The sequence below is a fragment of the Myotis nattereri genome (genome assembly GCF_964212035.1).
Source record: "Myotis nattereri genome assembly, chromosome: 5".
In the NCBI taxonomy this organism is placed as follows: Eukaryota; Metazoa; Chordata; class Mammalia; order Chiroptera; family Vespertilionidae; genus Myotis; species Myotis nattereri.
In genome coordinates this window covers 6202214-6222693 of record NC_138080.1, presented here as the reverse complement: position 1 = coordinate 6222693, position 20480 = coordinate 6202214, and the positions used below count along the sequence as shown (strand labels likewise).

The window sequence follows — 20480 nt, the reverse complement described above, 5'->3', positions numbered from 1 at the left end:
GACTGTAGCATTAGCTAACTCCTCTTTCACAAGTTCCGGACCATCTGGTCTGCCTCCAGGTCTACGGGCTTCTCTTTTCCATCCTTCCTGAGACCTCTGGTCTCCTAAGACCGCTCTTGATCTGGGGGTACGAGGATGTCCCAGGGTGGGAGGTTCTGGATCCCTGAAATTAGGAGGCTGACCTCTCCTTCCTCCCCCACACCCCAAACCCGAGATTTCCTCATCTGACAAGACACCTTCCGGGGGGTGGGGATATGTGTGGACAGATTGGCAGACTCGGGATCATGGAGGCTGAAGAAATCTACATAAACCAGACCAGTATGCAGGCAGCAGCCGTCAAAGACAAGCAACGAGGGACACCAGCCAATAGGAAAGGTTAGACACCTTGGCATGGGGGTGGGGGGTGGGGGTGGGGGCGGGGAGCCAAGAGGGAGAGGTTGGGATGGGAGAGGTAGGAGCTGAGAGTGGGGGTCAAAGGGCTTCTTCCCCTCCCCAAAAGGTGTGAGTGTATGTGTAACCCACCCTCTTCTCTTAACCAAGAAGCAAGTCTTAGTTAACTTTTATCCCCAGAAATGTGTGTGTGCAGGGGTTTGGTGAACCAAGACTTCTGACTACCCCGACCCCAGAGCTCCAGGAAGGTTTCCAAACCCTTCCCACTGACCCGCTCACAGGTGTAGATGACCCCAACTATGCGAATGTCCCCGTGATCTTAAGAAAACAGGATCATCCAAAGGGCAGTCACTCACCCTCCAAGAGTGAGGGTAAGGGGCCCTGCCAGCCCACACCCCACAGCTTTGGGAGGGGCCTGTGGGAGGGCGTTGCCGGGACAGTGGGCAGCACTGGAGGTCAGGATCAGTGGTGTGGGGTGTGGTGGCATCAAGGCTTGTGAGACAGTGGTGGGGTAGCTCTGCAGGCGGTGATGATGATGGCATGGTGCTGGTTGTGTCGGTGGAAGTGTTGGTGAAGGTTTGGGTGATGGTGATGGTGAATAGGTCACAGCTGCTAATGGCATTGGGAAGAGTGGGCGAGGTGACAGCGCTATTATGGTGTTAGAATCGGTACCAATAGCTGAACCCTGGCGGTCACCTGCCCTGCCTCTGTCCCGTCCCAGCCCGGTCCAGGCCATCCTCGGACTCTGCCCAGTGTTCGCACAAAGCGTTCACAAGCCTGTGCATTCTTCTCGCCCTGATTTCCATCGTTCTGCTGGTCTGGGTTCTGGTGAAGAGTGAGTAGGCTTTCAGTTGGTGGGGGGGCAGGGACTGGGCAGTGTGGAGGGGTCCACAGGAGCTGGGGCCCCCAGTGCTCCCATTGTCCCCTTTCCCCCTAGCGCCCCCCCCCCCCCCCCCGCCTGCTGCCAGGGTTGCGAACTGGCGCAATTGATGTGTTTTCCTACCCTCCCCCATCCTGAACAGATTCTGTGATGTCCCAGGAGCTGCTGGTCTTGAAAACGGAGATCTCGAATGGTGAGGGGAGGCCTGGGGAGACCAAGGGGTCAGGGTGGGGGTAGAGAGAGCAGCCGTGACACGGACACCCCCCCCCCCCCCCCCGCAGTCTCTATCTCCACACGTGAATGGGAGGCGGGGCAAAGGAAGGGCTGGAGCTACCTCAAGCAGAGCCTCAGTATCGCCAAACAGAGCATTGACTTGGCCAACCGCAATCTGCAGGCTGCATATGAGAAGCTGAAGAAGCTGACGGAAGGTGCCCTGTGGGCCCCACTCCGGGACTGTGGTGCTGGGAGGCGGGGAGGTGCCCTGTGGGCCTCACTCTGGGACTGTGGTGCTGGGAGGCGGGGAGGTGCCCTGTGGGCCCCACTCCGGGACTGTGGTGCTGGGAGGCGGGGAGGTGCCCTGTGGGCCCCACTCCGGGACTGTGGTGCTGGGGAGGTGGGGAGGGGACAGCAGAGGCCCTCCCTCCCGGAGCGCAGGGTTTGGAGGGCTGATGGGTGTCACCTGTTAGTAATGTGGGGGTATTTAAATGCTGCTGGGCACCCCAAGTTCAGGGCTCTGCAGCACCCCAGCCTGGAGGTTTGGGCAAGGTGGGGGCCTTGTCTGAGGCTCCACCCCAGTTTTCTCCTGTCTCCTCCCACCCCCAGACATAACCCAAATCAAGACTCAATTACAGCAGATCTCTGAGGTGCTGAAGAAAATGCAAAATCCACGTAAGCCAGGGCCAGGGGAGGTGGAGCCTGGATGTGCCCTACTTCTCGCCTAGCGGGACCTGCCTGATCTCGGATCGCTCCTTCCCTTCTTTACAGAGCCCACACAGCCCACTCGGTAATCAAGAGGACATGGAAGCCTGGGCGCAGCTCGGAGGACGGGGCGTACCTCCCGTCTATATGACACACGGGGCCCAGTCTTGTCTGAACCTGTTCATCATCCCCACATATCAAATCCTCTGTCACGGTGAATGAGTGTTGTGGAGTTGCGTGTGTGCGTGTGTGTGTGGGGTAAGCATTTCATGGAGGGCAGGTCTTGGGTCACTGTCCATGTGACACGTGTATATCATAGCGTGTGGTGTCATGCACATCACAGTGGGTAGCTGTGTCAGCAGGGACCACAAAGGTGGGTCACAGTGAGGGTGGGTGCTGGTGACACATGTTACCCATGCATGTTTCACTGTTGGTGTGAATATGCATGAATGCCCTGCAACATGTTACATGTATGTATAAACGTGTCATGGTGGAATTGGTGGGAGCACCCCGTGGGAGTGTAATTGCGGGTGTCACAGTGTGTGCCTGTCACTCCCTGTGCCCCGAGAACAATATGTGTCCATGTGAGTGTGCCTGACTGTCACCGAGGGTGCTGGGAGCACGCACGCCCGTGTGCCTGTGTTTCTGCATCACATTTTGTGGTTCATGGAAGTAAAGGCCAAGGGAAAACAATGTGGCTTTCAGATCTGTTATTGGGGCGACTGGGGGCCCTGGGGAGGGTCTGCAAGTGTCTGGACTTGGGGGTGGGGAACATCACACCGTGAACAGGTGGACGGACGTGTGCCAGAAACGCTGGCGATGGGCACGCGTCTCTGTCTCTGGGCACCTGTGTACACGGTGCATCCCAGGCCACACCCTGGGGCACACGCTCAAGGGCACAGGGACTCAGGCACTCCCTGGGTACACGGTCCTGGACACGGGGACCCACTCCAGACGGCATTCTCACACACCCGCGCGCCCCCAGCCGTGCCCCCTGAGCACGTGACCATCGGTGCCGCTCCCCTGCACGTGGGCCTCCAGGGCCAGCGAGACCCCAGGCGCGGGCCGCCCGCCCGGGCCGGCCTCGGGGACACGCGCGCCCCCCAGCGGCGGGTTTGGGGAACCGCGGCGCGCAGCCCGCCCCGCCCCCGCCCGCCGCGCCTGCGCACACGGGGCCGTTTACGGCGCCGTAAAGCAGCTCGGCCGAGCCGCGGGCCGCAGTTCCCGGTGAGACCTCGCCCGCCCGCGCCCCCGCCCGCCGGGCCCCGTGGGCTCCACACCCCGCCCCGCGGGCCGATGGGTCCTGGGCCGGGGTCCCGGCGTCCGCGCCCCCCGCCGCCGGCCCCGCCCCAGAAGGACGCAGGAGGCTGGGCTCCTCGGGCCCCCTCCGCCCGCCCGGTAGAGGGTGTCAGCCTCGCGCTCCGGTCTCGGGTCTCCCCTCTCCCTGCAGCGGCTGCACCTGCTGGGTCCCGTCCCCCACGCAGACCGCCGGGGGCGTCTGGGCACCCAGACCTGCGGCCTCAGCCCCGTCCCGCCCGGTGGGGGGGGGGGGGCTGGGTTCTCAGTTCCCCCTCCGACCTCCCCGGGCGGCGGCTTCTCACTGAGTGGGCGAGGGTGGAGGAGAGGGTGCCTCAGCGCCCTTGGGGTCCCCCATTCGCCGTCACCCCCCACCCCCCTCAGAGCCACTGCGGAGGTCTGAGCAGCCCCTCCCGAGTCTCCCCCACCGACGCTGAGGCTCCTAGCGCTGGGATGGAGGATCACAGCGCCCCCTAGGGGCTCCCTTAAACCCCGGTCTAAGGTCAGCCCCTCCCTCCGGCCCCATCACTTTCCTGGGAGCCTGGGGGTGAAGGGCTCCCAACTCCTCCGCCCCCCACCCCCCCGAATCCTACAGACGCAGGTCCTTCCTGTCCCGAGGCGGCGCTGCCCGCCGCAGGCCGGGGCCGCTCACTGCCCCCACCCGGCCCTGGGTCTGACCACCCCCCCCCCCCCCCCCCCCCCCCCGGTGTTCCAGTTGCTGCCACAGGTGGTGGAGGGGTGCAGAGGTACTTTTCTCGCACCAGGAATTAGCGGGGAGGAGGGGTTTCTTGTGTCCCCACCCCGTCTCCCCCCACCTTACCCGTGGCCCGCCTGCCCCCATCTGTCCTTCGCCGGATAGGGCTCTTGGGGACTAGATTTGCGCCCAGGTGAATGTCCCTTTTCCTTCCACTCTTCCCAGCGGGGAGGCCCGTGACAGGGCCCAGGGGCCGGGCTGGGTCCCAGGGTTCCTCCCCCGCCCCTGACCCTGCCGCCTGGTCTCCCGCAGGGAAGCGGTGCGGCATGGAGGCGCGCTTCACGCGGGGGAAGTCGGCGCTGCTGGAGCGCGCGCTGGCGCGGCCGCGCACCGAGGTGAGCCTGAGCGCCTTCGCGCTGCTCTTCTCCGAGCTGGTGCAGCACTGCCAGAGCCGCGTGTTCTCCGTGGCCGAGCTGCAGGCGCGCCTGGCCGCGCTGGGCCGCCAGGTGGGCGCGCGCGTCCTCGACGCGCTGGTGGCTCGCGAGAAGGGGGCCCGGCGCGAGACCAAGGTGCTGGGCGCCCTGCTCTTCGTCAAGGGCGCCGTGTGGAAGGCGCTCTTCGGCAAGGAGGCCGACAAGCTGGAGCAGGCCAACGACGACGCGCGCACCTTCTACATCATCGAGCGGGAGCCGCTCATCAACACGTACATCTCGGTGCCCAAGGAAAACAGCACGCTCAACTGCGCCAGCTTCACGGCAGGCATCGTGGAGGCGGTGCTCACGCACAGCGGCTTCCCCGCCAAGGTCACGGCGCACTGGCACAAGGGCACCACGCTCATGATCAAGTTTGAGGAGGCTGTCATCGCCCGAGACCGGGCCCTCGAGGGCCGCTGACCCCGCCGGAAATAAAGGATGAGAGAGCACCCTTCCCAAGTGTGTCTTGTGTGGGTGCGTCCCAGATCCACCCAGCAGGACCCAGATTCCTGCTCCAGGCTGAGGCTGTGTGTACCAGGGAGGGCCAGATTGGACCCAGCTTGGGCTTTCAGATGGGGCTGGGGGCGCCCAGAGACAGCTGGGAGGTAGACCAGGCAGAAGGAGTCGCTGGAGTGGGGAGTTGCTGGTAGTTTTTGGAATCACAATTGGAGGCTAAATATAGGCTGGAGAGGTGTGGGGCAGGGGAAGGATCGGGAGAGATTCCTCTAGGCCAGGGCTAGCACGCTTCTCTCACAAAGGTCCGGGTAGTGAATAGTTGGTGCCCAGCAGTGGGTCAGGATTGGGTGTGGCTGTGCGCCTAGAAAACAGGCTGACCACTGCTTCAGACTTGCTACTCAAAGTGCGGTCCAGGGACCAGCAGCATCAACAAATCTGGGGCGTTTGTGGGTAGTACAGACTCTCAGGTCCACCCCAGACCCACTGCCACAGAGTCCGCATGTTAGCAAGACCCCCAGGGGGTTCCTGTGTACCTTAGTTTGAGAAGCAGCGTGCTAGGGCACAGAGTATTAAATCCTCCTGAGTTTCAGATCCTGCAGGTTTGGTGGCCAGGAGATTTGCATGTCTAATAAGTTCCCAGGAACCGCTGAGGCACCGTGGGCTCCCCTTTGGGAACTATGGCCCTAGACACCTGGCTCTCAAGGGGAAGTAGGTGAGCTCACTTCAGTCATCTGGACGCTTAAAATAGTTTGAAGTTAATTTCTAAAAACGCTATTGGTGCACACACATCCCTTGTTTAAAAAAATACACCTCAGGCAGCCCTTTCCCTCCTGCCCACTACCGAGACCCTAGTCACTCCTCCCGAGGGGAATCGTGCCGCTCTTGGGGAACCTCGTTCGAGTGCCCGCTGTCCCCGTGCCCGACGGCACCTGAACGAGTCTGTTTCCAGAGGGACCTCGGTGCAGCCGGCTGGGCCCCTCACTGCGTGCGGAGGGCGGGACCCAGCACCTGCCACGCAGGCAGCAGCATCCCCTCATTTCACAGGCCACAGAGCAGTTCCTAGGAACCGGTCACCCACCCACGGTCACGCATTCATTCATTGGACAAATGTCTATGGAGTGCCTGCTCTTTGCCAGGTGTTGGGGACGCAGCTGAGAACAAAACAAAGGTACCTGCTCTGAAGGTAGATGCCGTGTTCTAGCCAGCAGAGACATCAGTAAACCCAACATTTTGTTAAAAGAAGGAGTGCCGCGGCGAGAAGTGCAGTGGGCGAAACATCAGAGGTGGGGTGTCATTTTAAATGCGGGGCAGAGAGTGCTCGGGTAGGTCTCGCTGAGGAGCGTGGGGAGGCGACAGCGGCCAAGGCCTGAGGCTGGAGTAAGCCCAGGTGTTTAAGGAACAGGGAGGAAGCGGGGTGGTGGGAGGAGAGAGGAGATGAAGCTGGGGAGGTGAGGTGCATGGGAGGGATTCTGCGATGGCAAAGTCCTTTAGGACTTTGGCTTTTTCTCTGAGCTAGAAGGAAACTTCTGGAAGGTTTGGGCCAGTTCAGGTGGAGCGAGGAGGGGGTGAAAAGTGGGCGGGCTCTGAATATGGCTTCGTGGCAGAGCCCATGGCTTTCCTTATGGGTTTGGGGGGAAGGGAAGGCAAGGACGACCCACTGTTGGCCCGAGGGACTGGTAGAGTGGAGCCATGAGTTCCCACACGGAGCATTTTGAGGGGGGGCCGGGGGAGACCAATCTGGGGGTGGGCAGCAGGCAGAGAGAAAAGGTGATCTGGGATGCCAAGGGTCTAGCTCTGTCCCTTACTCCTGAGCCCAGGACTCCCAGGTGCCAATAGAGTGCCCTCCCCAGGCCCCTGGGTCATGGTTGGACCTCCGTCTGGCCCTTGACTCCCAGGGTCCCAGGTGGTTCAGTGTGGGCACCTGCCATGATTCGTCCTCCTGCTGCAGTGGACCTGAGGGTCACAGGAGTGGGCCTGGCTCTTCTCTAGGCCAGGTACTGGGGGTGGGGCATTAAGGAGGGGTGGCCTCAGAGCCTGGCCTGCCTCCCTCCTGCCTTCGGTGCTGGGCTGACGGTGGCCAAGCCTGGGCCTGGGGCTGCCTGGGCCGCTGAGTGGGAGTGGGGCTGGAACCTCTGGACCTGTGCCCATCCGGGAGGGAGCGCCCAGCACTCAGGCTGACGGGCAGGGGTTCTTGAGGGGGGAGCTCTGAGCACTGGAAGGCAGGGAGGCGGTGACAGCAGGTTGGGTTGCGGGACGAGGGACAGGCCCTCTGGGGAGCTGGCAGGAGCCGGGGAAGGGTCACTGTCCTTTGGGCAGGAGGAGAAGTCAGCAGGATTCTTCAGCCATGAAAGGGGCGCCCAGGCCTTGGTTGGGGTCCTCGGGGTCCCAGTTTGGCCCTAGCTGTTCCCGTATTTGAGGTGGGGGAGTCACAAGGGGCACATGTGGCGGGTAGGCAGGGGGCTGTCAGGGTCCACGTCTGGGGGACCAAGGCGGCAGTCAGCAGGTGGCCAGCCGGTCACATACCCAGCCGTCGAGATAGCTGCTGCAGAAGGCATCGTTCCACTGCCCGGAGCCCAGCAGCATCACGCAGTCCTCGCCCTGGCCCCCGTTGTTGGGCTCCCCCGGCCGCCAGTTGCTGGAGCAGAAGGCTCAGTTGGCGTCGGGGGAAGGGCCCCACTGCCTTCAGCCTAGACACACCCCTCGGGACCTGGGTCCTCTCACCCCACCCCTGGGCCCCACCCCGTCTCTGCAGCTCAGAGACACACCTGCCTTCTCTCATCCCAGCTCCCAGCTCACCCAGCCCTGACCATCTCCCGCCATTACAGTCCAGAAGCTCCCCCAAGTCTGGGCCTGGGGCATGTGCCTCCAAATACCCTCCCCTCCATCACAGCGATGTCCCCCTCTCCGCGTCAGCCTGGGGCCGTCTCCTTTGCGTTCCCCTTCTCACCTGTAGTCCAGGGGGCTCTGGTCCATCCAGACAAACTCTCCCTCTGTGTGCAGGTCCCGGAGGCCGATCCAGGAGCCCTTCTTGTTGCTGTGTGTGGCCAGGAAGTCCTGAGGAGCAGGACAGGCTGGAGGGCTGGGGCGCTGAGCGCGGTCCCTCCGCCACCCAGGAGGCTGTGTCGGGCTCCCCTCCCCCCGACCGCATGCTGGCGGCACCTGCTCCTCCTGGCTGTGGATGCTGACCAGCCGCCCCCGGAGCCCGCTGCAGGCATTCCGCGCCTGGATCCACCGCTTGGCGCCCTCTCCGAAGTAGTAGCACTTCCGCTGGAAACTGACCCAGCTCTCAGGGCATGTGTTACACATGGAGCCTGCGAGAGGAGAGACTCAGGGCAGCTGTGGTGGGCACCACAGGGGGTGCTGTGGCTGGTGCTGTGCTGGGCACGGTGGCAGGCATGGTGGCGGACAGCTGGTGGGCACCTTGTTGGGTACCCTGGGTGGGTACAGTGGGCAGAGGGGGTGGCAGCATGTCTCCCGGAGTCACTCTTGGGATCCGGGCTGAAAGCAAACCCACCCCGAGCCTAACAGAGGGTCTCGCCGGTACCCCGCTTCCCTGGGACTCGGATGCGGACATGCAAGACCAGCCCCAAACAGGAGCACCTCCACTGCCACACCATCGCCACACCTGGCCTCCAAGAGCAGAACATCGGCCACCGACACAATGGCCATCAGCATCGCTCGGCCGCCAGCACTTCAGTCATCAGTGACACCCCCGCAGCTGCACGCCTGCGGCACTCGCACCCCCTCATCGCCACACCGCCAGCTCCATGCGGCAGCGCCCCAGGCACCAGTGTCCCGACCACAAACATTGTCGTGGTCAGAAGCACCTGGTCACCAAACCGTGACTACAAATGCCTCTGTAGCCATAGCATCTCATCTGCCAACACCACGTCCCCAAACACCCCCACGGTCGGCAACACCTTTACCACTAGTATCACCGCAGCAACGCCTATCCAACGCCAACACCATGGCCGGCACCGCCTTCACCAGCATCAGACCAGCCATGTCTTAACCACCAGTGCTGACGGCAGTCTGAGGCCAGGGCCCGGCACTGTCCTCACCAGCTGCTCCGATGACAGCCCCGCCGCCATCACTGCCAGCACCCCAAACCAGCCAGCCCTTGGCCACTTTCGGGGATATCTTGACTTTCTTCTCATTGGCCAGGAGAGGCTGTGGGAGGGGGAAGGGGCTGAAGGGCTGGGTCCCCATGGCCTCGACCCAAGGGCACCTTGGTCTCTCCCCTTGCCACCCCCCCCCACCCCCACCCCAGGACACGCTCAGGCTCTGTCACTGCCACCAGCATTTCCGGGCGGAGGGTTGAACCCACTGTTTCTGGGCCCACTCACGCATGCTTTTAATCGATTTTCTTCGAGTGACATCTGGGAGGGGTTGTCGTAAGGAGTCTGGGGTCCACAGAAGGTTGTGAAACCCTGGGAGGAGCAGAGCTGCGTGTGCGTCTCACTCACGGGATGGCACCCGGTATGCAGCCCCCTGGGGTGCCATGTGAAGACGGGAAGAGGACATCTCTGGTCCCTTCAAGAAAAAGCTGGGGACGGTGTCGTGGCTGTGTGCCACCCAGTCATTGAGAGGCAGCCCTGGAGCTGGCGCTCCATCAGAGGTAGCCCTTCAGAGTGAGCGTGGCCCAGCCTGCCCCGGGGAGCACGGGGGCTTCCTGCTGGAAACCCCACAGCCACACCACGCTCCCGGGACAGTCCTGCCCACCAGGCACAGATCCTTCCTCTTCTCTCACCCAGCCGGGCAGCCGGGGCTTCCCAGAGGTGAAAGACCAAAAGTCAAGGGGGTGGGTGGAGGGGGACTTCAGGTTAAAGGCACAGTGACTGAATAGCCACTCCCTCTGCAGGCGGCTGGCCTGCTGGGGCCACCCCATGGCCCTTGTACCTGCCAGCGTTGCCTCCCTCACACCACCTCTGGGGCTTATGCCATGATGCTCGTCATCCCCACTGCCGCCACGGTGACCCCGCCACAGCCCTCGGGCTGGCCAGACCATCTTCTGCGGGGGCTGTGGCTGAGGGCATCTACTCATGACCCTCTGCTCAGCCACGGTGGACAGAGGGCTGGTCAGTGCAGAGAACCCGGTGGCTGCTTTAACCGGGAGGAAAACATGTGGGCCCCCACCCTCAGGTCGGTGGAGGGGTGCAGCCGGACTCAGAACGGGCTTCCTCGTGTGCCCTCCGTTGGCCCTTCCACACACATACACACATACCCCTCCACGTTGTCACTCACACACCTGCCCTCACATTCACGCACCACCACACACCTGTGCTGTCACATGATTGTATCAGCGCACCTGTGGGCACAGGCGCACACACTCACCGTTGGACACGCGGAGCTCTATCCACAGCTTTGCCACCTCCTCCTGGAGTCTTTCCAACGAGTTCAAGGCCGAGCGTCTCTCATTTAAGCCTTGGGTGGTTGGACGGGGGCAGCGGTCACAGACAAACTTGTGGGCCAATCCTGCCCCCCACCCCACCCGCCCCGCAACCCCGGCCCTCCCAAGCCTCACCCTGGGACTTGAAGTTGCTCAGGTCCTCTACAAGTCCATCCAGGTTCCGAGAGAGCTCAGAGTCTGATGGAGGGGGTGGACGGGGGGGACAGGACGGGTGTCAGGAGTGAGGCCTGAGGGTCTTGAGGTCCCCATGGCTCTAGGATAAGCCCCCCCCCCCCGCCCCTCGTCCCCAGCTCTCACCCTGAATTTCCATTCTCTTCTGTTCTGCTTGCATCTCCTCCATGTTCTGCAGCACCTGGGCCACTGGTTGCAGGGCAGAGGGCTCAGTGGTGAGCAAGGCCTGAGGGTCTCGAGGCCCCCATGGCTCTAGGACAACCCCCTCCCCACACCCCCCGCCGCCCCTCACCCCCAGCTCTCACCCTGAATTTCTGTTCTCTTCTGTTCGGCTTGCATTTCCTCCATGTTCTGCAGCACCTGGGCCACTGGTTGCAGGGCAGAGGGCTCAGTGGTGAGCAAGTCTGTCAGGGCCACCCATTCCCACACAGACCCCTTGGCTCCGAGCCGGGGGCTTAGGGCCGCCTGCTCACTTTGCAGTTCACAGGTGGTCTGCAGCACTGTCTCCACAGGCCCCCCAGTTCCCTTCCTCTTTCTCCCAGACACGCCCTGAAGCCACTCACCCTGGGCTTTCTGGGCCATCTGGTCACCCTTATGTCCTTCCATGGCCTTGGAAAGCTGAGAGCCTGGGGAGGGGAGGGAACACGCGTGCGTCCTCAGGGGCCAGGCAGGCAGGTCCTTGGACCCCCCCCCTCCCCCAGCCCCAAGTGCAGGGACCCCTCCCATAGTCACAGGCTGCAGCTTTGGGCTTTTAATTTTGGTGGTAATAGTACTCAGGAAAGTGCCGGCAATAGAAAGAATTTGTGTACCTTTCCTGCCCCCAGAATTAAATGTAAAAGCAGCAGGCATTTAGTGAAAGCTCACTGGGTGTTAGGGGCCTTCTAAGTGCTGCACGAATCTCAGCTCGTTTCCACCTCACAGCACCGAAATGGTGCCCATTGTACAGGTGGCTAAGCTGAGGCGTGGAGCAGTTATATAACAGTTCGCCAAGCGCTTCTCAGAGCCCTCCCCTGCCCTCCAAGAGTCACTGGGCTCACCCCCACATGGGGAAGGAGGAACACAGGCTGCCCCTGGAGCTCCTGGGGGGACACTGGAGCCCAGTTCGCCTCCACATCCCACAGTGGCCAGTGGCAGAAGCAGGACAAGAACCGGGTTTCCTAGCCCTTCCCACGCTGCCCCTGCCCCTGCCCCCCCCTACCGTTCTGGGCAGCGATGTCCTCCAGCTGTCGCAGGCCCTGCACGGTGTCCCGGTCTGGGCAGGGGAGAGGGGAGGGGAGGAGAGGAAGGGGTTTCAGCTGCCCCACCGGCCCACAGCCCGCCTGCCAGCTGGGGTGGAGGCCTCAGTGATGTCATGTGGGAGGTGCCCAAAGGGCGGGAGATGGGGTTGCTGAGTGGGAGGGGGCCCCCCCCCGAGAGAGGGGCTGGAGGGGCAAAGTGGGAGCTGTGGTGGGAGAACGGGCTCCCAGGGCGGTGCTGGTCCCCAGGATCTTGGATGGGTGTCTGGGAGGGAACAGGGGGCCCATGGGCGGGGGGTGTTCTCACGCCACAGGAGAAGCAGGGTCAGCAGCCCAGCCCACAGTGTGGCCGTCACCAGCCCCAACAGCGCAACCTGCGTCCCACGCCTGCAGCACCGCCGCCCTCTGCGAAGCTGCAAGACGTCTGCCAGGGGAGGGGGCGAGGAGGGTGCAGGCTGAGGCTGGGCTCCCGCCCGCCCCTCCCTTCCCCGGGCTCAGGGCCCCAAGGCCAGGGAGCCTGCCAGAGCCCACCCCTTCCCCTCACTCTACATTCATGTCCACCTGCACATCTGCCCATGCACCCCCGGATCTGCTGCTCCTTCTGCCCCAACTGCAGCCGTCAGCAAGCCTGACTCGGGGCCAGGCCCTTCCAGAGAGACCCGCGGGGGGGGGTGGGGGGCGGGCCTGCTCCATGTGCTCCTCTGCAGGTGGCCGAGCCCCCCAGCTCTCCTGCCCCTCTGCCCTTGTACAGCGTCAGCCACCCCCACTAATGTCAGGACCCCAGGCCTCACCTGAGCTCCTACCCCCACAAAACCCTACCTTGATGCTCCACTGCAGGTCCAGCCCCCCGCCCCTCATCCTGGCTGTGAGGGCTCATCATGCTGAGCCTCACGTGCTCTGAGTCCCCTGCGACCTGCTCCTCCACCCTGCTGGGCTCCGGCCCCAGCTGGAGCCGCCTCACTGTTGGGAGACTGTTGAGTCAGAGCAGGGAGGTAGCCCGGCTTCCCTTTCTGAGTGGCTCTGTGCCCGCCCCCCACAGTGGGCCTTTCCTAGAAATTCACTCTTCTTCCCAGGGAGGGCCCAGGAGCCGGGGGTGGAAGGAGGAGGTCGGGGTTCTGGCTTTTGCCAATGTCAGCTCCAGAGTCCTCTCACCTGAGTATAAGCCTTCCTCCATGGCAGAGCTGACTGGGGGCTCCCCGCTGCCAAGACAGTCCACGCGACGGGCTCAGTCACAGCTGTGGTTGGGATCTGTGTTCTAACAAGGGTTGGGGGTGACATCAGCTCTAGGCCCTGGCACAGGACAGCATCTGAGGTGGAGAAGCTCTGAGCACCTGCGGATGCTGCTTCGTTCACGGCCAGGCGTCAGTGTCGCCGGGAAGAAGGAGACACGGCTGGTGTGAAGGGTCGCAGGCTTCAGGCCAGATTCGAGCGCCCAGGCCCATCCCATGGGAGGCACACGGCAGAGGCTCAGTGAGCGTGCACCTGTGATCTGGGCGCGTGGCTGAGCCTCAAAACCAATTTCCTTCTTTATAAACTGACTATATTAAGAATCCCTCTGCTCGGGGGAGTGTCGGCTCTCTATGAACGGCCTGGCACATAGTCCCATCCTCAGCGCTTGTCAGTCTTGCTGCCTGTGCAGCCTTGGCCCGGGACGCAACCTTTCGGAGCCTCAGCTTTCCCCTCACTAAAATGGGGCCCAACTCAGGAGGCCACGGTGGGATCAGTGGGAGAATACTGTACGCGAGGCTGCAGCACAGGCTGGACACAGCGGGTCTTCAGATGCTGAGCCTTTAGCCGGCATCTGCTCTGTGCGGCCCCGCAGGGGAACGAGAGCCCGGTCACCAGGCCGCAGCTACTTCTCCTGCCAACCTTTCCAAACACCTTTAAAGTCGCTTGCTTTTATTTCGTTTTGGTTAATCCTCACGGAGGATCTTTCCACTGAATTTTAGAGAGAGTGGAAGGGAGGGAAAGAGGGGGAGAGAGAAAAACGCCGATGTGAGAGAGACACATCCATCTGTTGCCTTCAGCAGGTGCCTTGACCTGGGCTGGGGATCCAGCCTACAACCCAGGTACATGTCCTTGACCGGGAGTTGAACCTGTGACCCTTTGGTATGAGGACCTGATGCTCTAACCACTTAGCACACTGGCCAGGGTGAAGTCACTTGACTTTAAAACACCTACTATGTGCTGAAGAGCGTGGACTTTGGGTCAGACAAGCCTGGGGGTCGCTGGCTGCCCCTCTTGCTGTGTGACTATGGGCAAGTGGCTTCCCCTCTCTGAGCCTTGGGGGGATGAAGATGTGGGGCTGCCCGGCTCTGATTACTGGCAGCTCGAACCAAGTATTTGGTCATCTTGGAGGAGGCCAGAATGTCACCATTCTGTGGCTGGACATGCCTGAGCCCAAGCTGGTCAGACCTGGGGCTGAGTCCTGACTTCTCCCTGGACGAGTGACTTAATTTGCTCTCTGTAAACTGGGGCGAGTGACAGTGCTGACTCCACTGATGAAGTACAGGGGGGTGAGAAGCCGGCATGCAGTGGCCGCTCAGTGACCCACCGGTGGGGAGCGGACAGCTGGGAGGGTAAGTGATTTGCCCCTTCCCAGTGCTTGAACCCAGGAACTGTGCCTTGAAGCTTGTTTGCTCAACCACCTGGGCCATGGCCTCCTGGCGGGCATCTGCTGGCAAGCGTCAAGGTGCCGGTGCAGAAACCAGGCCATTTTTCCAGCACGAGAACTCTGGCCTCTGCTTACAACCGTCCATGGCTCCCCAGGGCCCTCCATCACCGGCCCCCAGTGCACACGCCTCACTCATCTGTTTGGCTGGCTCCCACTTGCCCAGCCGGCTCCCTGCGCACCGAGAGTCTGTCAAGGACACCCGTCGTCACTGCCCTGCCCTTCCCCAGACACCTCCTCTGGGCGATCCCGCGAGACTCAGCCCAGAGCTCGTTTCTTCTAGCAAACCAAGGTCCACTTCCCACCACCAGCCCCGACACACACACACGGAGTCACACGTGTGCACACACATTCACACACTCACACGGGCACACCCTCAGAGGCACGCACACACAGGCACACATTTGCACAGTGACAAGCATCACACATTCACACTCACGCATATGCGTCCTGTGTGAGTTGCTGTCCTCCCGGTCCTTGGGGCCACTAGCAGAGGCCGCAGGCTGCGGTGAGGAGCTGAGCCTGGAGGCACTTTCTCCTGAGAGCAGAGCCGCCGGCTCTATGTTCACAAACCTGATCGTGGGCGCGCCCGGATGAGCGCGTCCATGCATGGCCGCGTCTGTGCGCCACAGCCCGGCAGCGTCCCTTCTATTATTATCTCCATGTCTCAGGTGAGCAAACTGGTTCAGAGACGTCACCCCACGTTCCCAAACTGCTAATGGAGGTGAGTGGTACAGCCAGGGTTTGAACTAGAGTGACTGGGCGGGAAGAGGGGAGAGAATGGGAGAGGGAAGGAGAAAAGAGAAAGAAGGACACGTGAGATAACATGTTAAAATTGTGGTCAGATATTGGGAATTTTGTTGTACAGTTTAATTTAGTAGCAACATGTACTAAGCACACTCCTTAGCAGCCTAGATGTAGTAATACATTTAATGTTCATAATCACCCCATAAGATAAATGCTTCGTCACCCAGGCTGCCTTATGGGTGAAGGGTATGAAGCACAGAGAGGTTAAGTAACGTACCCAAGGTCACACAGCTCATACGTGGCAGAAGCAGGATTTGAACTCAGACAATGTGAGTCTCAAGTCTAAAGCCCTAACCATTATGCCACCTAGCCTTGTATTTACAGGGACTCCTTGGCACTTTACCCATCTCACTCTTTATCCCTATAACAGCGGTCGCCAATCTTTCGGACCTCACAGACCACCAGTCCGTGGACCACTGGTGGGCGACCGCTGCCCTATACCATGTCCCCTGACCCTTAGACCCACCCCCACTTTCAATCGGGGACTGCCTAGTGCCAAACACCCTACTCTCGGAGGGCCTGCCTTCTCCCCCCGGCTCCACACCCTGGCTCTCGCTCTGGAGGATGTCCCCTGTGCCCCATGCCCCAACCAGACCTGAGCGGGCAGCCACCCGATGGGGAGGGTCCTGGCTGGAATGTCCCCGGGAGAAGGTGCTCCATGCCAGCAGCACGCGCTGCCCTGTCTGCCACTTGTGTCCCCAGCATGGGGTCTGGAGCCCCTGTACATGGCTACGGGCTGGGACACTCACTCTGCACCCCACCTTGGTCTGGGCTCATGTGGGGCGTGAACCCATTGCACGGCTGCCAAGGGACAGAGGGTGACTGCCTTAAGTAGGGAAGTGTCGAGTGGGCATCAGAGAGAGGCCACTGGGGCCTCATGCTGTCCTTTTCCACCCAGCCGCCCAGGGCCTTGGCGGGGGTGGGGGGAGGGAAGGGGAACGTTGAGAGGACTGTTTTGGAGGGCCTGGCAGGGATGGGGGCTGTCACTGGGTCCAGGGGCCAGAGGAGGTAGCCTGGAGCGCGGCTGTGGGATGGAGAGCAGGTTGGTCTGAAAGAGACAGGCCTTGGGAACGGGTACTCAGAAGATGCTGTGAAAAAAGACCGGTTTCAGCCCAGTGTCTGGGTGGACAGTGGGGCTGTCCTAGCGATGCGGACACAGAAAAGATGAGGACACAGCTTTGGGACAAGTTCTGTCGGGCACAGTGAGGACACGGGCCGGAGGCTAGAGGGCGGGGCTGGATTGGAGTCTGGTGTTTCCAGACCTGCTCTGGCCCCGGGGCTCTGGCGACAGCCACACGCGGACCCACGGCGTCTGCCCGGGCTCCACGGCTCGGTCCGTGTGGTCCCTGCCAACCATCAGTCTAGAGAAGCGACGCTTTGGGGGTGAAATCTCAATGGGGGTCCCCGTCACGCGATCGCCCCCTCCTTCCCCTCTGCAGTATCAGCTCGTGTCTCTCACCCGCTTTAGGGGAAAAACAGGAAACGGTGCGGATGTGGACCGAGATCTGAGGTTATCGGTTCTTCTTTCAGGGTTGGGATCCTCGCGCATGGGGCCGCGCCTCACTCATCGCCAGTCTGAGGCAGGGGTCTGGCAAGGAGTATATGTGGTGCCCAAACCAGACGCCACCCCAGCCCCAGCCCTGACCCTGCACAGCCCCAACTCACCCCACATCCGATGCTGGATGCTCAGGTCTCCAACCCTAACCTGCTCGGTGCTGTGTGGAGCCGCATCTCCAGCACTGAATTCAGAACCTCAGCACGGGGGACAGGGCCGGCACCAACTGCAAACATGATGCAGGAGCCTCACCACCCTGATCCGAACCCCATCTTGGAACAGCCCTGGACTCACCCCACCTGTGTAACCTCCCCTGGTGATGCCAGGGGAGAAGGGAAAGGGATGTGTGAGGCAGCAGGTGTGTCAAATCCAGGAGGGCTTCCAGGAAGAGGTGTCCCTAAAGCGGGTTTCTCTTTCTCAGCACTGTGACATTGTGGCTGGATGACTCCTGGCGGTGGGGCTGTCCTGTGCATTGTACGTTATTTAGCAGCATCCCTGGGCTCTGCTTACGAGTTGTCAGTAGCACCTCTCTCTCCTCCCTCCCACCTAGTAGTGAAAGCCAAAAATGTCTCCAGATATTGCCAAATGCCCCTTGGGGGGCAGAATCACCCCACTGGAGAACCACTGCTTGGAAGCATGATTTAAGGGGGAAGAGAAGGTGCTGGCTTTAGGCTTCAACTTTCATTGTTCTCTGTTTCCATTTCTCTCTCTATTTGCTGTCCCCAGATCACCTCCTTCCTCTTTCATTCACTCAACCAGTGGTTGGCCACCTACTGTCTGCCAGGCGCTGGAAACAAGGCAAAGTCCCAGTTCCCATGAGGAACGAAGACAGGATTTTGTTTTTAACTGTAGTAAAATACACATAAAATTGAACGTTTTAATCATTTTCAACAGCATTAAGTACATTGTCGCGCAACCATCCCCACCATCCGTCTCTAGAACTTTCTCATCTTCCCAAACTGACACTCTGTCCCCACTAAACACTCACCCCCCGTCCCCGGCCCCTGGCTCCCACCGTCTACTCTGTCTCTATGCATCCGGCTCCTCTAGGCCCTCCCATGAGGGGACCCGCACAGATCTGTCCTTCATGTGCCTGGCTACTTTACTGCACATAATGCCTCAGGGTTCATCCATGTTGCAGCATAAGAGCAAAAGCCAAAACCCGCAAGCCCACAACGTTAGGCGGCGGAACGCAGGACTGGGGACACCTTGGCGGACGCAGAAACCGGGGCCCGGGAGGTGGCCTCTGAGCAGGCCACTCGGGGGAAGCGGAAGCTGTGGCTACATTTTCATCCTTCACGCAGCCCAGGTCCTCCCCTGGGCTTTGCAACCTCAGCGTCAGGAGCGGGTGCCACTGCCCTTCCAGCCCGGGGAACGCCGCACGCCCACCCGAGGCGCCAGGTCCTGGAGCGGGGCCAGTGGCCTTCTGTCTCCCGGACCGTGACCGAGTGGCTTCAGCAGCCTGTTCTTCTGGGCCTCACAGAGAAGGGCACTGGGCTCTGGGCCCTGGCGGGCCTGGGCATCTAGCCTCCTGCAGAACCCCAGGGCTGTGGGGAGCTGGGAATTCTAGAGAACTGGGCTGGCCCAGGGGACAGCTGCTGCGACCATGGTGAGGGATGCAGTGTGTGGGGCTCTCAACGTGGAGATATACAGACACACACACACACACACACGTTCACAAAGGGATGCAACACCGTCACTTACAGTCACACACACAGACAGAGATGGACAGGCACTACACAACTAACCCGCAGACACATGCACCGCACACACAACACATGCACACAGACACAATGCAATAAAAGCACAGACACACGCAGACACTACACCATACACATGCAGAGATTTGGACATGTAGACAAATGCCACACAATCCAACCACATCACACACACACCACAGACACACAGACACAACTCAGGGATGTCTACACTACACATACACAAAGACACAAACTACAGGACACTACCAAACCACACACACATTACATAAGACACACACATGACATACATAATCCATGCACATAGATACACGCAGATACAGACAAATATAAACGAAACAGACACAGCACAGACAAGCATACACACAACACCATGAGACCACACATACAACCAATGGACATTTATGCAACACATACACAAAGGTGCAGTTCAAATGACATATCCAAGCCACAGTTGAATGTCCACATGCACATAGATATAATACAGTAAAACCATAGACACTCACAGTACATACACATAGAAACATAGATACCAACAGGTGCATAGACACCCACAGAAGTACACACCAAGCACACACATATAAACACACAGGTTAGACATGACACAATCTACAGGTACAATATAGACACAACCAATGTGCACATAGATACACACACAACACAATCACAGGCACAAACCCATAAACACACGCATGTACATAAATGCACACACAAGCAGAATGCTCACACATACAGAGCACACCGCACAGATATGAGCACCTGCACAGACACGCCTCTGCCTTCTGCAGAGCTGAGGGGGTGGCTGGCCGAGCAGCGCCCTTTCCTCCTGCCACCCCTGCCTGCTCTGCCCTCCTCTGCTCTGCAGGCCTCCCCTCCCCTGAGGACCTCTTGCTTGGCCTCTTCACAGCCCTCACCGCCAGCGTCCCAGTCCTTGCTGACTCCCCACTTCTCTGTGTGCAGTCCGGTCCCATCTCCTGAGCTTCATTTGTTAATGCACTGATTCACCCACTCATTCAGCTATCGAGTGAGGCACTGGGCACTGTACCGGGCAGTTGGGCCACCGTAGTGAATAAGCCAGACAGAAATCCCTTTCCTTGGATCTGCCTTTCTGTCCAGATAATAGATAGATAGATAGATAGATAGATAGATAGATAGATAGATAGATGATAGATAGATGATAGATAGACAGGCCAATAGCAGATGGTGGCAAGTGCTGTGAGAGACACAGAGCAGGTAGGACTGGGGAGACAGGTGCTGTTTAACTAGAGTGATCAGCGACGGTTCTCCGAGTGGGTGATGTTTGAGCTGGGACCCCTACAGGGACCGAGAGAAGCAGCCTTCAAGGATCAGGGGAAGGGTATCCTTGGCAGAGGGGACGGCAAGTGCAAAGGGCAATAGCCTGCAGGCCTGGTGTGGCTGTCACTCCCCCTCCTGGTCCCCCCGTGCTTGGCTGGGGATCACTGGGTGGACTGTACATGGTGTGTTGGAGACACATCGAGGAAGCCAGGTGACTGGAGTTGAGTGAGCCCAGATGAGGTCGCTGCTCCAGGCTGGGTACCATATCACTGTCACCACCCACCATCACGCCCCCAAGCTCCAGCTCCCCCATCGGGAGTTGAAGAGCCTTACTACTCAGGCCCTGATCTCTCTCTCTGTCTCTCGTTTTCTTAAAAAATTGATTTCAGAGAGGAAGGGAGAGGGAGAGAGAGATAGAAACATCAATGATGAGAGAGAATCATTGATCAGCTGCCTCCTGCTGCCCCCAACTGGGGATCGAGCCCGCAACCTGGCCATGTGCTCTTGGCT

General features: G+C 60.5%; 3 protein-coding genes across 4 annotated transcripts; 2 read left to right on the top strand and 1 right to left on the bottom strand.

Annotated features, from left to right (window-relative positions):
- Positions 1-254: 254 nt before the first annotated feature.
- Positions 255-3135, top strand: MCEMP1 (mast cell expressed membrane protein 1; the record flags this gene model as incomplete). The annotated part of the gene is made up of 7 exons (XM_081093164.1): positions 255-375; positions 672-761; positions 1112-1225; positions 1413-1463; positions 1552-1698; positions 2093-2158; positions 2255-3135. 7 exons carry the CDS (start codon positions 255-257, stop codon positions 2275-2277), a joined length of 612 nt encoding a protein of 203 aa, XP_080949290.1. The 3' UTR covers positions 2278-3135.
- Positions 3136-3353: 218 nt separating this feature from the next.
- TRAPPC5 (trafficking protein particle complex subunit 5) lies at positions 3354-5102 on the top strand. Of its 2 annotated transcripts, XM_081093084.1 has the most exons (3): positions 3380-3415; positions 3869-3986; positions 4491-5102. In XM_081093084.1, the coding sequence occupies exon 3, from the start codon at positions 4505-4507 to the stop codon at positions 5069-5071; it is 567 nt and encodes a 188-aa protein (XP_080949210.1). In that variant the 5' UTR covers positions 3380-3415; positions 3869-3986; positions 4491-4504; the 3' UTR covers positions 5072-5102. The 2 variants fall into 2 exon arrangements, with proteins under 2 accessions (XP_080949209.1, XP_080949210.1); XM_081093083.1 differs by lacking the exon at positions 3869-3986 and having other exon boundaries at positions 3354-3415.
- A 2501-nt stretch (positions 5103-7603) lies between these two features.
- On the bottom strand, positions 7604-15205 carry FCER2 (Fc epsilon receptor II; the record flags this gene model as incomplete). The annotated part of the gene is made up of 11 exons (XM_081091297.1): positions 7604-7742; positions 8055-8161; positions 8267-8418; positions 10442-10531; positions 10632-10694; positions 10815-10877; positions 10994-11056; positions 11252-11314; positions 11887-11940; positions 12743-12883; positions 15034-15205. The coding sequence occupies 11 exons, from the start codon at positions 15203-15205 to the stop codon at positions 7604-7606; spliced, it is 1107 nt and encodes a 368-aa protein (XP_080947423.1).
- Between the last annotated feature and the right edge of the window lie 5275 nt (positions 15206-20480).